Source organism: Schistocerca piceifrons, chromosome 6 (assembly GCF_021461385.2).
Source record: "Schistocerca piceifrons isolate TAMUIC-IGC-003096 chromosome 6, iqSchPice1.1, whole genome shotgun sequence".
Taxonomy (NCBI): Eukaryota; Metazoa; Arthropoda; class Insecta; order Orthoptera; family Acrididae; genus Schistocerca; species Schistocerca piceifrons.
Window position 1 is genome coordinate 23,663,694 of NC_060143.1, and position 14,635 is coordinate 23,678,328.

A 14,635-nucleotide genomic window follows, 5' to 3' on the forward strand; every position below is an offset into this window, starting at 1 on the left:
TCCCAGTATTTTCTAATTTCTCACACAACTTTCTAGAAAAAGTTTCATTATAATGTATTTTATAGACTAATGTACAGACCAAACAGAATATTATCTTTCTTTTCCAGATCTGTTTCATATCAGAAAAATCTACACATGCCTGAAAAAAATATTAAAAGACAGGGAAGGTATTCTACAAATAGATTTCAACACTCATCAGCTTTCAATAAATAAATGTATTACCATATCAAAGTAAGCTTATATCCCTACATAAACTAGTTGAATTTCCGTACAGTCTCTGTACATAACTGGAAATTCTTTGATCTAATTTTGTGAGTTACACAGTTTAACAAGTTCTTCTACATGAAGGGAGTGACGAAAAGTAACTGAAAGCTAGGTGTGATTGTTTAAAAAACAGCTGCAATATTCTTACTGTTAAAAAGGTTAACTGCACACATAATCTAGAAAATTAGACAAGAAACAAACTGCTGTACAGCAATTACAAAGTGAGAGTAGATGTATAACTATATAGTAGCACTTACAGAGTAATCATGAAGTCTCTGCCGTGCCTGAGTAAGACTGCTTAGTTGCAGTGGTTCTACAAGGAATGTTTGCTTCTCATCAACCCACGTTTTCACAGTCTGATATAATGTCATGAATCGCTGCCATGCATCCAGAGCTTCACTGACCTATGAGAAAATCAAATAACTTTATCAAATTTTCTTATGTGAAAATTTATCTGCAGTAACATTTAATTCAGTAGTGCAACAAGATGCTTAATGGGTTACTGATTAGTGGCCTGTGCTGCAGTTGTTACACTAATAGCGAACTGGTCTTGCTCATCTACAGACACTAGTATTTTTTCTCAGCTGAAACACACATCAGAGTGTGCATAGTCAAGTGATATGCTATCTACAGGTGTCTGAATGAGAGACAGAATAAATCTGGAGTAGCTGCTGCAGTACAGAAAGTGACGTTATTGTTATGCCAATTTCCAACAAATAATTGCAAAATATATACTTTTTTAATACATTTCAATTATTAATGGAATAAAGATGGTGGAATGAAGATCACTGAATGATATGGAGATAGCAACAGCAACTTTAAAAAAGTTCTCAATGCTACTGTCAATACATGAATTAACATGTGGAAAATGATCTTGTGTATTGTGTACTGAAAGAGAGCTATAATGTCACCACAACAGGCAGCTAAAACCATTCAGAATAGCATATCAGTGCCAAGCTGTAACAAGAAGCAATATATGTCTTTTTTCATGTTGCACTGCTATGGCTCCAATACTAGCATATATAAATGAGAAGACTGGCACAGCAATGCATTAGCAGAAGGGAACCTAGAAATAGCCTTTACAATAGGTAAACAACACACAGAACACATTCACCACTCATGCACAAACAGAAATGCTGCTGGGACTTGACAGAAATGGTCGGATATTTGTGGACATTATATGAATTTTTCAGTGATTTACAAGTAATTTGTCATCGTCTGTCACCAGCTACTTTACAATTGAGTTTGACATTCTCTTCATGGACTGCCTATTCCTGGAATTATTGCCAAACCCACAAAATTACTGCTGTTTCGTAAAGTTCAAATGGTTTGGTGTTCCTATTGGTAGAAACATTCCAATTATCTGTTATTTCTTCTTGCCTTGAGATGTCTCTGTTATGTTTTTGTTCTGTTGCTCAGCATTTGTGCAAGAAACCAGAATCGTTAACTGTTCGGAGGTGTGGGCAAGTAATTATGTCAGTACCACAAGTTACAGATCACTTTCAGCATTACTAAGCACACTTGACTTGTACAGTATCTAGGCTAGTGCCAATGCTTTCATAAGAGTTCACAAATACATAGATGCTACAATAATCAACAGAAGTCAGGGTTCATAAAAAGATGCTTGCTATAATACATATTACCCCGCAATATTAAGGGTGATCAGTGTACAGTTGTTGGTTACCTCACTGAGCAAATCACCTACAAGGATAGACAAATTATTGTTCTGACAAGTCTATCAAACTCATTCACAAAGCATTGATAACTTGAAACGTATCAAGATGGAATTTAATCCACCTGTTATGTTTTCTGCTCTAAAGAATAACTAAATCTTTTCACTCTTTCATATTATATCTAACGCAGCTGCACATGTAATATGTAACATGTACAGGAATATATAAAATTCTTATTCACAAGAAATATCATTTAAACTTATAACTCTGTTGTTTACATTTGTCTTCCTGATTACAATGATGCCCATGATTGTACTTGAAGCCTGAGTAATGAAAAGTTACAGCTAACTGAAATAATGATGACATTGTATAATTGTAAAACATTTTGAGCTAAAAGCAGCAAAGGACATCTTGTCACCAATATTTCAAAAGCAAACATCCCGACTTTCCAAGAACACCTGTGGTATTAACTGCCATTACTTAACTTACAAGTTAATTGACATCAAAATATCAGACACTCAAAATTTCAATTGCCTGCTTTGCTTTAATGACTGCAAGTTTCTGAACTTTGACAATAAAACTTTATGGTTGTATTTATTCTAAACCGAATGACACTTGTCACTAATCCAGCCAGTAATTAAGATTTTGAATAATTTAGTAAAATAAAACATTTGTTTCAAGGTGGGTGCCATTTTCATAAATGAAGGATTTTGAATGATTGTTGAATACTGTTGTTCCCTGTACGTTTGTGAAGTACTAACCTGAAACACTATTCACAAACCAAACAATAGTAAAGTCTTATAGTCCACATACAAAAGTAAAATCTAACCTACCCAAATTTCAAAGCATTTAGTAACCCCTCCACCAAAAGCAGCTGTCTGATACCGGAGATCACACATCTCTAAGCCAGTATGTTAAAGTCTACGACTGAACAGTGCACAAATAACATCTCTCTGTCAGGTGATGTCAGCATCTGGGGCCAGAAAGCACTTGAATAACATCTCTGTTCCAGTTAAAGTTGAACTCTGTGCCATAACATAGCATATGTGACACAGACGTATGTGAATAGTCTGAAAGTGAGTAATACCTTTTCCCCTTAAAATCTCGGGCGAGTGAAAAACATACAACCTAAGTACTGATGATCTACAAACTCTAGTACTGGACCATATAATTAATGCTGATAATTGTACTGCATGTTTTTTGTGTGCACTTTCACTTTCATGCGTTGGTTACTGTATATTATGCAACCGTGAAACTTAATAAATATTGTGACTGTGGTTAATGACTGGGTGAATTTTCTTCTGTGTGTGTCTGCAAAAGAGGAGATGTGTGACCCTTAAACTGTATAGCCTGTGAATTGTAAATCTGGAACTGGCCACCACCAAAACAGTATAGCGTGAATAAAGTGGGATGAACCACTTACACAATAAATTTCTAGTTTGGTCTACATAATTTAGCACTATCCTTCATAGCATCAGTTTCCAGGATATATTTTCAGGACAGCAAGATATGCAAATTCAAGTTTCACCAGAACTGAGTGCAACATCTAGTAACAGGTAAGAGGTCCATCAGAAGCTCCAAGACATATTTCAGCAAAAGATTTCAGTGGCAGAACAGGTAATCAACTCTGTGATAAAACTTTCCATTAGAAGGCAAAATAACATTCACTAAAATACAAGTAATTCAACTACAGAAATAATGGAAGATAGCAGCGTGGAAAATATGTCACTATAAAGACATTGCTGCTTGTAAGTATACTGGTTGTCTCAGAAGAAGCTAGGAAGCAGTTATTCATCATGTTACGGTGCTCGAAATACTAAGAGTATTTTTCGTGGATTGTGTCATATTGTTAACCATAAACAATGGACCAATAAGCCATAGACTTTATGTTATTTTAGGCAATAAATTGTGCCTGGTTTTGTGTCAAAGGCCTGGAAAAGGCTCATCAATAACAACACTGGAAACAAAGTGTTGTATCTGCACAGGTTTGACAACACCACAAAACAAAACAAGACCAAGTAATATCAATGTCAGAAGACAATTAAGAAGTAAGTTCCATGACCCTATTAAAAGCCTTGATTGCCCATTGCACGCGTCTACTGTATAAAACGTCTGTGTCACAAATTTACACAATCAGCCACTACATAACTGTTCAACACGTAACACTATAGAATTCGTCAATAATGTATTGGGCTACCTGGTTTAACATGAAAGATTAGTCTATAAGGAAAATCCTGTGGATTGGTAAGTGAGTAATTACATGATATTTCAACACAATGACATAGTCAGGTGAGAAGAGCTTCACATGTGGACTTATGTATGAAAACAATAAATCTTACCTGTCCCTTCTTTTCATCTAACCACGCTTTCAGCTGCTGAAACTGGTCTGTCAATGTATTGATAGTTCCTTGGATAACTGTTCTCTCATCCTCTGTCTTTGTTTTTTCACAGATTATATTCCCATTCTTTGTCAGTCTCTCTAATTTATCACTAGTACCACCAATCTCTAGTTGAATTTGCTGCAAAAAGTATAACTTAAATCACAAGCTCAAAAAACTGATACAAATTTCAATATGCACATAATGTGATAATTAAATTCTAAGACACTTGCAAAAATATAGCATGCACATTCAACCAATCACAAAAAAGGATTTTAAACAGCTAAAATACTACTCATATCAATTCTAAAATTTATTTTTAGCTTTCTTAAATACTTTTATTCCAAACATAAAATAGCTAGAATTACATACTGAAAGATATTCTTTGAGCTGCAGAGGCTCCACTGAACGATCTTGAACTTTCAGCTCTGCATTCTGTATCCAGGCTTGAACCTCCCCAACATCATTAGCATAATCATGTCGCAGGGTGCGAGCTCGTTTGAATTCTCGACTTTTCTCATCCATTTTGTTAGATACACTCTCTGACGCAAGTTCTACAGATGACAACTAGATGAAAAAGATAAAATATGCTGTTACAGTCTGATCACAGTACTGAAAACTGATGAATGCAAAATTATACATATGTAACAATCTGATGATAAAGAGCATTTGCAACAAAGTCACTAGCAGAGATTCACTTTGCATACTGATTGGTAACAATTCACCATAACTTAAAGGAACTATGATAAAGCCCATCATGTGAACTGGGTAGGGGATCTGAACCTGGCTCATTTCACAAACAAGTCCAATACTGCATCATCTTGCCATGGACTGAATGTCACACAAACCTGTTCCAACACACAGTTTCATTAGACTTTTACACTAATGAGACTAAAACCTAAGAGAGAAAACTAGTGTTTGTAGATTTTACTTGTGAAGCATGTTTTCAGCACATATTTAGAGGAACAACAGAAAGACTAATTTGCAATGGTCACAATACAATTCAATCACTGTTCTGACTATGAGTAAACCTTATAATAAAGTGACTTAGCACTTTACTTGGGAGGTGTTGGAAATCAATCACTAGTTCATTACGTACAAAGCAACATGTTCTTGTACTGATGACTGTTGCATTAATGAATTCAATTTCAGTTTTAATTTTTGCCTCTTATCCACATTTTTCCTGATAGACTGAAATATATCCAACTGAAATCTGGTCATTCAATACTATTTTTTCTGACTTATTATTCTTTACAACTAAACTTGACAACTCTCACTGCACGTTTTAATTAATGTATCTAGAAGTTTCTATTCCATGCCTCAATCACAGCAAAGCACTTACCTCTTGAGCAATGTCAGCAGGCACTAGGTTTTGCGATTCAGTGTATTTGTCCCTCGTGTCCGAAATGAAATCCTTTGCAGATGAGACTAATGAACTGACTTCTGATTTCAGATTCTGTGAAAAGAACAGATTATTTGAATCAGAAAAAAACATCAATGTGAACAAGGTTTCTAGAATCACTAATCCATTGTCATGAAGAATTCATACATTCCTGTCATCACAGTAAATTAAATAATTAGTTCCAAGAATTGTTTTAGTATGAGTTTCTGGCAGATGACTGAAATTAAATTAACTTTAGACATTTCCCATTTCTGTATTCCCAACACTTTTGTGCAAGTGTATTGTTCAAGCACTTCAATTCTGTTTAATACACATTAATTAATTATGTATTAGTTAGTCTACTAACTCATACAACGACCTGACGGAAGCGCAGGATGCAAGTATGCCCTCACAGTTAATTCTGTGTCTTTGCTATGGATTGCCCATCTAAAAGTGTGCTAAACTGAAGAACAACTATTTATATAAACATACAAACAAATCAGTTACGGTACTCTGGGTGTTATTGTACTTCAACTTTCACATGTGTCACATTCCTCGGAAGGAGATGGCATCTGCTTAGACGGTAGTAGGCAATCACCTAAACTTATGCATAGGCTGGGCATTGTACTAAAATGATGACTGTGAGATAGCGTACAGCTCAGATTATTTGCCTGTTATTTTTAGCTGCAAATTTAAGAGCTTCTAAGACTGAGATTAACAGAAATGTCACGGTATGCTTAGAAAATACAGTGCAATATGGACACTAAGATGTGAGCAATGGTATGCAGGGACTTTGAAAAGTAAATTGCACATGTTGCCCCTACACTAAGACCATTGTGCAAAAAGTGTGGCACACAGTCAGAAGAGAGCATATGTGACAGATTTACTGCACACACAGTTCTGCTGCAGTACAGATAATTGGTGCACCACTGAGTGCGAGTGAAATGGCATGGCGACTGGAAATGTACTACGAAGTTGAAGTACGCAAAGCATTATGATCCCTGTGGGCAGGAACATGGCAACTATGTTGGAATATAGTGTCATGTATCTGTGTCACTTTGAAGCATAGTTCAGCATTCAATACAAGTTATTTGGACAACCATAATAATGTGTAACTTACTGGTTAAAGTATCCTTGTATAAAAAGTGCCCATGCTTACTGATTTGAACACACTGATAACGTCAACAGTACAAGACAGGAGAAGGCATTGTTATCCAATGCTCAAAGTGTCCTTGTCAAATCTTATGTCTAAATGCCATAGTGCAATTTCAACATTTTCAGAATTCTGACTGGTATGGTGAGCATAGTCATATTGTGAGATTTATCTATCGTCACTGTATGATGCATATATTTCCAATTATAGGTGGTACTTTACAATCAAGCACTTTCACTGAGAATGAACCAGTCTGTTTGAAACTACTCACCTAAATATATGTACTGCTACGGTGACAAATTTGTAATAAACACTTCATAAATGCCATCGGTTTATGAAGAGGGAATGACTAGATGCCACATGGTTTACGAAGGTAGTATACCCTCCATAACTCTTAATTCAGTTTCTTTAAATCCCTTTGCCATCTTCACATTAGAATTCTGCAGTTTATAAGAATGAAACTCTTTACAACTTGACTGACTCACAGCTCAATTCGGCAGCACACAGCAAGCAATATGTACCCTGCATTTTTTTATATACAGTACAGAACACGCTATATTCAAGAGACAAATGGAAAATTTGCCAATGAAATGCATGCTGCCATCAGAAGGTGGGTTATGACCAAACCCCTTACGGAAAAATGAAGATTCATTCAATATAAAATGTGGCCGGTTTTCTGCATTGGTACATGCCTAAGTACCTGAAAAGTTTTCCAAACATCATGGATATAATAATAATATTCTGCAGTGATAAATAATTATAAAACTGTGCCATTTTCATGTAAGATGTGTGGCTTATAAAATGCCTACTGACATATTGTTTGTGCCATACAGTCTGTATGGCAAAATTACAAAATTTTATTGGAATGTCCATAATATTAACCCGACCTCCTCTTGTTGTGGACATGACATGACTTTACTTGTAATTTACATCTTGTGTTTATGATACACCTACACCCCCCCCCCCCCCCCCTCCCAATATGGAATAGTTTTGTGACTAAATTTTTAGCTTTTTACAAATGTTGATTCTTCTTTTTGGTGATGTCTCTAATTACACTGGTCAAAACAGGCATTTGGTATGAATGTCATTCACCTAAGCTACTTAACTTCAATGTCCCATATATTAATACGTATCTGTATCATATTATTCCCTTGTGATTTGAAAATGAAACGTAGCAACTGCTTCAGTAGTCATACGTTAAATTGCAAAATTGCACTGCTCACTCGGACTAATGGCAAATTCAACCAACGAGTCTTACTGATATACTAAAAATGAAAGCAGATTCATGAACTACACGAAAGAAAGAATGTGTTCTTTGCAATTGGTGTAGTTTAATGTAGATGGGAATACACTGAATAAATCATTCAAGAATCTCCATTGAAATCTCCTATTTTCCAAAAACTGCAACATAATTTATTCTCAAAATAAAAATATGTACCTCAACTGCAGTTTCAGTTTCTTCCTCGTTGTCTCCAAAAACATAAAATACGTCAATTCTTGTCTGCAAATTTTCTAATTCTTTCTTAATTCTGCAGATTTCCAACTGGATATGATCAATGTGTGCAAGTTCAGAAGTAGCTTTGTTTAATTTGCTCCTCAGCTGTTCAATGAGCCTGCACAACAAATGATACACTTAAATCATGATGTTATACATCAGGCAAACATTTTACTTTTAATGGTATTTTCTAAAAGGGAAACAAACAATAAACAACAGCTAAACCTTAGAAATATTCACTTGCAAATAAATATTCACAACTACGAACTACTCTATAAAAACTGTATACTGCTTAGTTGAAAACCCTATCAATCTTCAGTTGTTTCAATATGCAAAACTGCTGAGAAGCCTGCCTCGAAGCTAGTGTAATGACTAAGAATCTAATGGAAAAGTGAATTATTTAATGACATATCAATAATTAGATAATACCTGTTCTTTACAACTATTAAAAATGGTGCATTAACAGTGTGATCTGATGTTACACTTCTTATATGCCATCATCTGCCACACATTTCACAGGGAAGAATCGCACAGAGAATGTTAAGTAGCATTTGTGAACTAAAAATAACCCCAATATGCAACGCATTGTGTTCCAAGTATTCAGCAAAGTACAATAAATGTCAATAGGTAGCAGAGTATGCATTCTCACATCATATTCGATAAATTCCACATGAAGAAGAGCTTCTATGAATGTGGAACAAGTCCAATTATAAATTAACAAGCAGAAGTAGGTTTTGCAGGTCAGCTCTGTTAAGTGTGCTAATCTACTCGTTATTAATTACATAAATTACTTCTATATTACTTTATATTTAATAGAGTGTATTACAAATTTTAACCCCGCCCCCCCTCCACACACACACACACACACACACACACACACACACACACACACACACACACACAGCTACACTGAACAAATAAATAGCTACCGCTTCTCTTCTTCCACTAATCGCCTGCCATTCTCATAAACTGCTTTCTGCTAAGAACTTCCATGACTTTATTACTTTTGGAGAATGCTGTCAGATCTCTATGTACAGGGAAAGTTAAAACCAGTCTACCAAGAACCAAAATTTAGTTATCCAAGCCCAATTATTATGATAAAGTACACATAGACTTTCTAATAAGTTACTATGTTTGCTGGCAAATAATTAAATGAATTTTGCACCTGAATATAAAGATCTGTTTTGAAATCGTGACTGGGATGCAAAGTCATTTTGGGAATTATTTTCCCTTATGGTACTGTAGTTGCAAATTTCACCATTCATTCTTAAGACAAATACCATTACATAAATGTCTTGATTGATTTGTGAGTAAAAACATTCTAAGGCACCAGAAGAGGCTTCTGTAAGATGTTTAGTTATCAGCTTTGCCTACAGTAATGTGCACACTACATATTTTTGACCTCTGCTGAATGGAACAAGAGATTACACCTAGGGCAATGACAAGTGAAAGCTTGGTAGCAGTTTTATCAATGTGTCAAAACAGTACAACATATTTCTAATAGCACGGTGGGCAGAACTGAACTTCTTGGTTAACTTATTCATGTGGAGATGCAACCTCAGTTTCCTGCCAGACCAAATGTGTAGATTGCACACATGGAGTTTCATTTAGTGAGAGTACACAGATCTATGTGTATGGCACCTACATGACATCTTGTCTGGAATTGTATAGTATAAATTTTTGTGTAAGATTATGAGCACAGGGGTTTGCTGCAAATTTACTGTAAACCTGTTCAACTATTCTCCTAGTATGGAGATAATAAAATAGTGTGAGGTAAAGTGAAACAAGTTTGTTCATTGCATTGGGATACCAACATAACTACTTTAGTTTTCATTATGTGATTAGTACAGAAAATGAAACGAAAGCATGACTACTAGTATATACATTACTCATGTCTCTTCGATGTCGTGTTAATATAAACCACTGGGAAAATTAATCTGTTATACACATAGCATTAGCATTACAAAAACCTAACAATAATAATCTCCTCACACAATATAAATCTTCACTCAAAATTCGAATAAAAATGCGAGTGACTAACATGACTGTCTCTCAAGCACAAGGAAAGTTTTTGTTTAGAAAAAGGAAAAAAGTTTAAATAATGTATCACAACAAAATGCTCTGGACACCATACACAATACTGTAAAAATTCACAACTCAACAGCATCCATAAAGTGAGCAATTTATTGTAAATTAACAATAATTTGACTAACACAAAATACAAAAAGAATACTTGAGTCGATGTATATTCTTTTAATACTGTTTAATACGCTGGTTTATATATAGCAAGAATGTTAACGGCAAAGTTTCAAAAAACCACTGTGAAAAACCTGATTCTTGATAAATGTTACTGTAGAAACAAGAGAAAGTTCATTTGGCTTTCATGGAAGATAAATAACTGAGCAGTCCGAGGACAACACAAACAACAATGCTGTCATTGGTGGAGAATACCAGCACCCATAAATGCGGGAAGCAGGATGTTCTGATTCTCTAATGCACAAAGAATGAGAAGATTTATACGCTCTACAGAGTATTTATATGTTCCATAATAGCTTCTAATCGTGTTGTAAGACAAAATCAGAGTAGGTCCAGTCATAGACGCAACAGAGCAGTGCCAGTTAATGAAGTTGCTTCACCGATACACTGTTTCATTTACGATGCAATCTAAAATTTTCCTCTGAATCAACTTTCCCTCGTGGAAATAATTATGTGTTTTTAATTTCACGGTTCTAGTCATGCATTTTTATCGCCCAATTAGGAAAGAAAAAGTTTGTATCAGCAGATGTGTTACGGCATATGTAATAAATCGCTAAAGTCTGAGGAGATTAGTGTTTGATTACCGAACCGATAGGCTACTATTTTTGCCGCACACTTCTGAAGAACCGCGAACGTCCGGTTTGTAGCCGCTACGATTCAATAAGGGCTGTAATTTAATCAACGATCTATGACACAGTGAGAGGTAACATGCGGTGTGAAGACTTAACAGCAAAATTTGGATTATCAACAGGTACAACACTATCGGTACATGAGAAATTTCGTTTTAACTGCAATAGAAGTAATTCTGCACAAACTGAGCGAGAGAGAGAGAAAAGCATCTTGCAGTTGTTTATCTTGTATATGTTTCGTCTAATTAATTTTGATACGAAATTTGTAAACACACACACACACAGACAGAAAAATTCCTCTGTACTAGTGCACTGTCCGCATGACAGGGGGTTCAAACTTCGGGTGTTGAAGTAGTTTAAAAAGTGCAACAACGAGTAAGTAAGTGTGCTATACTAAAATTTTTATGAAAACTGTTTTCAAGTATTGTTCCTTGTATATTCCTGTTCTATCATGCACAAAAATAACTCGCTGAAGCATCTCAGCATTTATATTTGTTACCTGCTGCTGACAGTCCATAACGCAGTATGCAATCAAAATAAAAGGAAATTTTCTATAGCAAATTTTGTAATCATAACAGCGACGCACTTGATCAGACCTGCTATCGCAACACGCGGGGACAGAGCAGGAACGGATCCCGGGCTATTAAGTAGCTGCCACCGGCCAAGAGCCGCGCCAGCTCTCTAGCGGGCTTCCTCACATCTCACGTGGTCAAACAAAACGTCTCACACACAACACTTTCTGCCCTATTCGACCGTTTCGCAAGGGCAGATGCGACAGGCCCCCTCCAGAATCCCGTTGGTGTACACTTGACGGCAGTATTGAAAACACTGGAGAGCAGGTCGGCGGCGGGAGTGCTGCGCTGCTGCCGGCCGGCGCCATAATCGATACTTGCTGCCATCGGCACTACAGCGCGCTCACCTCAGTGGATCCCCTGTCTCGCTGCTCTCCAGCCACTCAGGTCGGACGTTCGAAACTGTTCGAATCTCGAGTGATCAGCCGCCGAGTCCGGCACGGTCAGGAAGTCCCGCGCCTGCGCGCTGTCCTATAGTACCTTGGCACCTTTGCCAAAACCGATTTGGGACGAGGCTGGGAGGGAGAAGAGAGGCATGTGTGTCGGCGGTGCTAAAATAAGATCTCCCGCTTGCAACGAGCATTAGGCTTGCTGGACTGTCGGTCTGCGACGAGACGTCCGTGGGGCGCCGGGCGACTGTTCCGTCATCGACTGGACCGGTGCGATGACGCCACCGACGCGTCAGCTGCGAACTACACCGTGCAGAAATCTAAACGGCCCACGATGTAAACGCTGGACGCAATGCCTACCGCATGTCACAGCCAACCGGAATTAGATTCCAAGATCTGTTTCTGCGACAGAGTGGTGCTGGTAAACACCTCACCTGCGATGTTTCCTCTAGTCTGTCGAAAGTGTACACAATGAAAGCAGAATCTTATTTGCTAACTTTTACGAGTGTCTGCGGCACAGAACGATGTGAAAACATCAGTACTGACTTTGGCTCTATGTAGGCGAGTAAACGTTATAATCAATCTAGGGTGAACCCCGTGGTAAAAGATCCTGAGTGAAAGGACAAACTGAAGTTTCTTTCTCATTAATGATTAACTCACTTGTTACATCCCAGAAATAAAGATGCAACATACGAGTGAAGTATTCCGTCGACATTGGAAGTCAGAAGCTACACGGGGAAGAGAGAGAAGCGAAAGTGTCTTGTTGACGGAATCATCCCGTCACTAACTTCGGTTGATTTAGTGACGCCAAGCAGCACATAAATGCGGATAGTCCAACCGGATTTGACTCTACTGTGCCGATATGGGCGGTACATTATAACATTTCTTTTTCTTTTTTAATACACACGGAAAACGCTATCGACGTGAGCGGTGTGAGAGAAGGAGAGAAAGTGTGGAGGCCTTACTCATGTTTCTCGTACCCCGTAATAACGCCGAACAGTTTTGTTCAGTGGGCCAATCCGAGAGGTGGGGTTAGCGACCCTAACGGGAAAGTCAGTTTATTTAAGCACAATTTAAAATGTCCCCGTGTTTGTGTTATTTGTGACAATGTGAGGGGAGGGAAACGAAATACGCTATCCGCCACCTTACTCTTGTAAAACTATGCGATCTCGGCGTAGCCCCATTGCCCCGTGAAGCAGAGGTTATGGGTTCGTCGTACATAGCTGTGAGGATTAAATGTGCTCCATATAGCTGGGGAATCAATTTATTGAAAAGTTCGTGTCTTGTTATTGTGGTCTTCAGTCCGAAGCCGGGTTTAATGTGGCTCTCCACGCTAGTTACTCCTGTGCAAGTCTCTGCATAAAAATACTGCAACCTATATCCATTTGAACATTGCTATATTCAACCCTTGGTCTCACCTAACAATTTTTATCCCAGACACTTCCCACCATTACCAAAGTGACCATTCATGATGACTCCGGATGTTTCCTATCAACCGATCCCTTCTTTTAGATAAGCTGTGAAATAAATTTCTTATTCGCCCGAATTCGAGTCTTCATTAATTACTTGTTCTATCCATCTAATCTTCAACGTTCTCCTGTAGCACTCTATTCCAAAAGCTGCTCTTCTCGGCTGAAATGTTTATTAACTTTATTGTTCACATTCCACTTCCGTACAAGGCAACACTCCAGACAAATACCATCAGAGTAAATTTTCTAAAATTTATATTTGAAGTTCGCAAATTTATCTTTTTCTGAAGTGGATTTCTTTGTTTTGGTAGGCTGCAATTGTATCCTCAATGCTTCAACAATCCTCACTTATTCTGCTGTCCAAATAAAGGAACTCATCCACTACTGTTAGTGTCAAATTTCCTAATCTAATTTCATTAGCATCGTCTCATTTAAGTAGAACACAATCCATTACCCTCGTTTTACTTTTGTTCATTTTCACTTTACAACCTATTTTCAAGAAACTATCCATTCCGTTCAATTGTTCTTTCAAACACTTTGCCGTCTCCTTGAGATGTGCGTATGGCATTTTTGGCTGGGACTACTGAGGAATTCTGACGCCCGGTGTAAGTCTTTTTATGTGGCGCCACTTAGACGTCTGGTTCGACAATGATTACACACACACACACACACACACACAGTACCGAGCGGAGAAAATCCCCGATCGGGGAGAGAATCGAATCCGGAGCCCCGTGATCGAGAGTCCCCAACACTAAACACACGATAACGAGCTACTCACTACTACTCCCTGAACTTTAATTTCCTTTCCAAATTGTAAAATTGGTTTCCATCACAGCGCACTCGATGTACATACTGAGTAATATCTGGGATAGTCGTGTCTGTATTTTGAAACTATGGCTTACTAAAGTGATGAATGGCTCTAAAAATTCTGAATAGAGAAATACAATCGTGTATGATTTTTCAACATTAAAAATAA

At 37.3% G+C, this 14,635-nt stretch overlaps 1 protein-coding gene across 2 annotated transcripts in view; it reads right to left on the bottom strand.

The window, feature by feature from the left end:
• Window positions 1-14,635, bottom strand: part of LOC124802693 (muscle-specific protein 300 kDa) — a 601,574-nt gene that overhangs the window by 115,660 nt on the left and 471,279 nt on the right. For both annotated transcript variants that reach the window (XM_047263634.1, XM_047263633.1), the window contains 5 exons: window positions 8,288-8,462; window positions 5,658-5,771; window positions 4,688-4,882; window positions 4,277-4,456; window positions 522-668 (listed from right to left, as the gene is read on the bottom strand). In XM_047263634.1, the coding sequence (XP_047119590.1) occupies window positions 522-668; window positions 4,277-4,456; window positions 4,688-4,882; window positions 5,658-5,771; window positions 8,288-8,462 (811 nt within the window). The remainder of the gene's footprint in view (window positions 1-521; window positions 669-4,276; window positions 4,457-4,687; window positions 4,883-5,657; window positions 5,772-8,287; window positions 8,463-14,635) is intronic.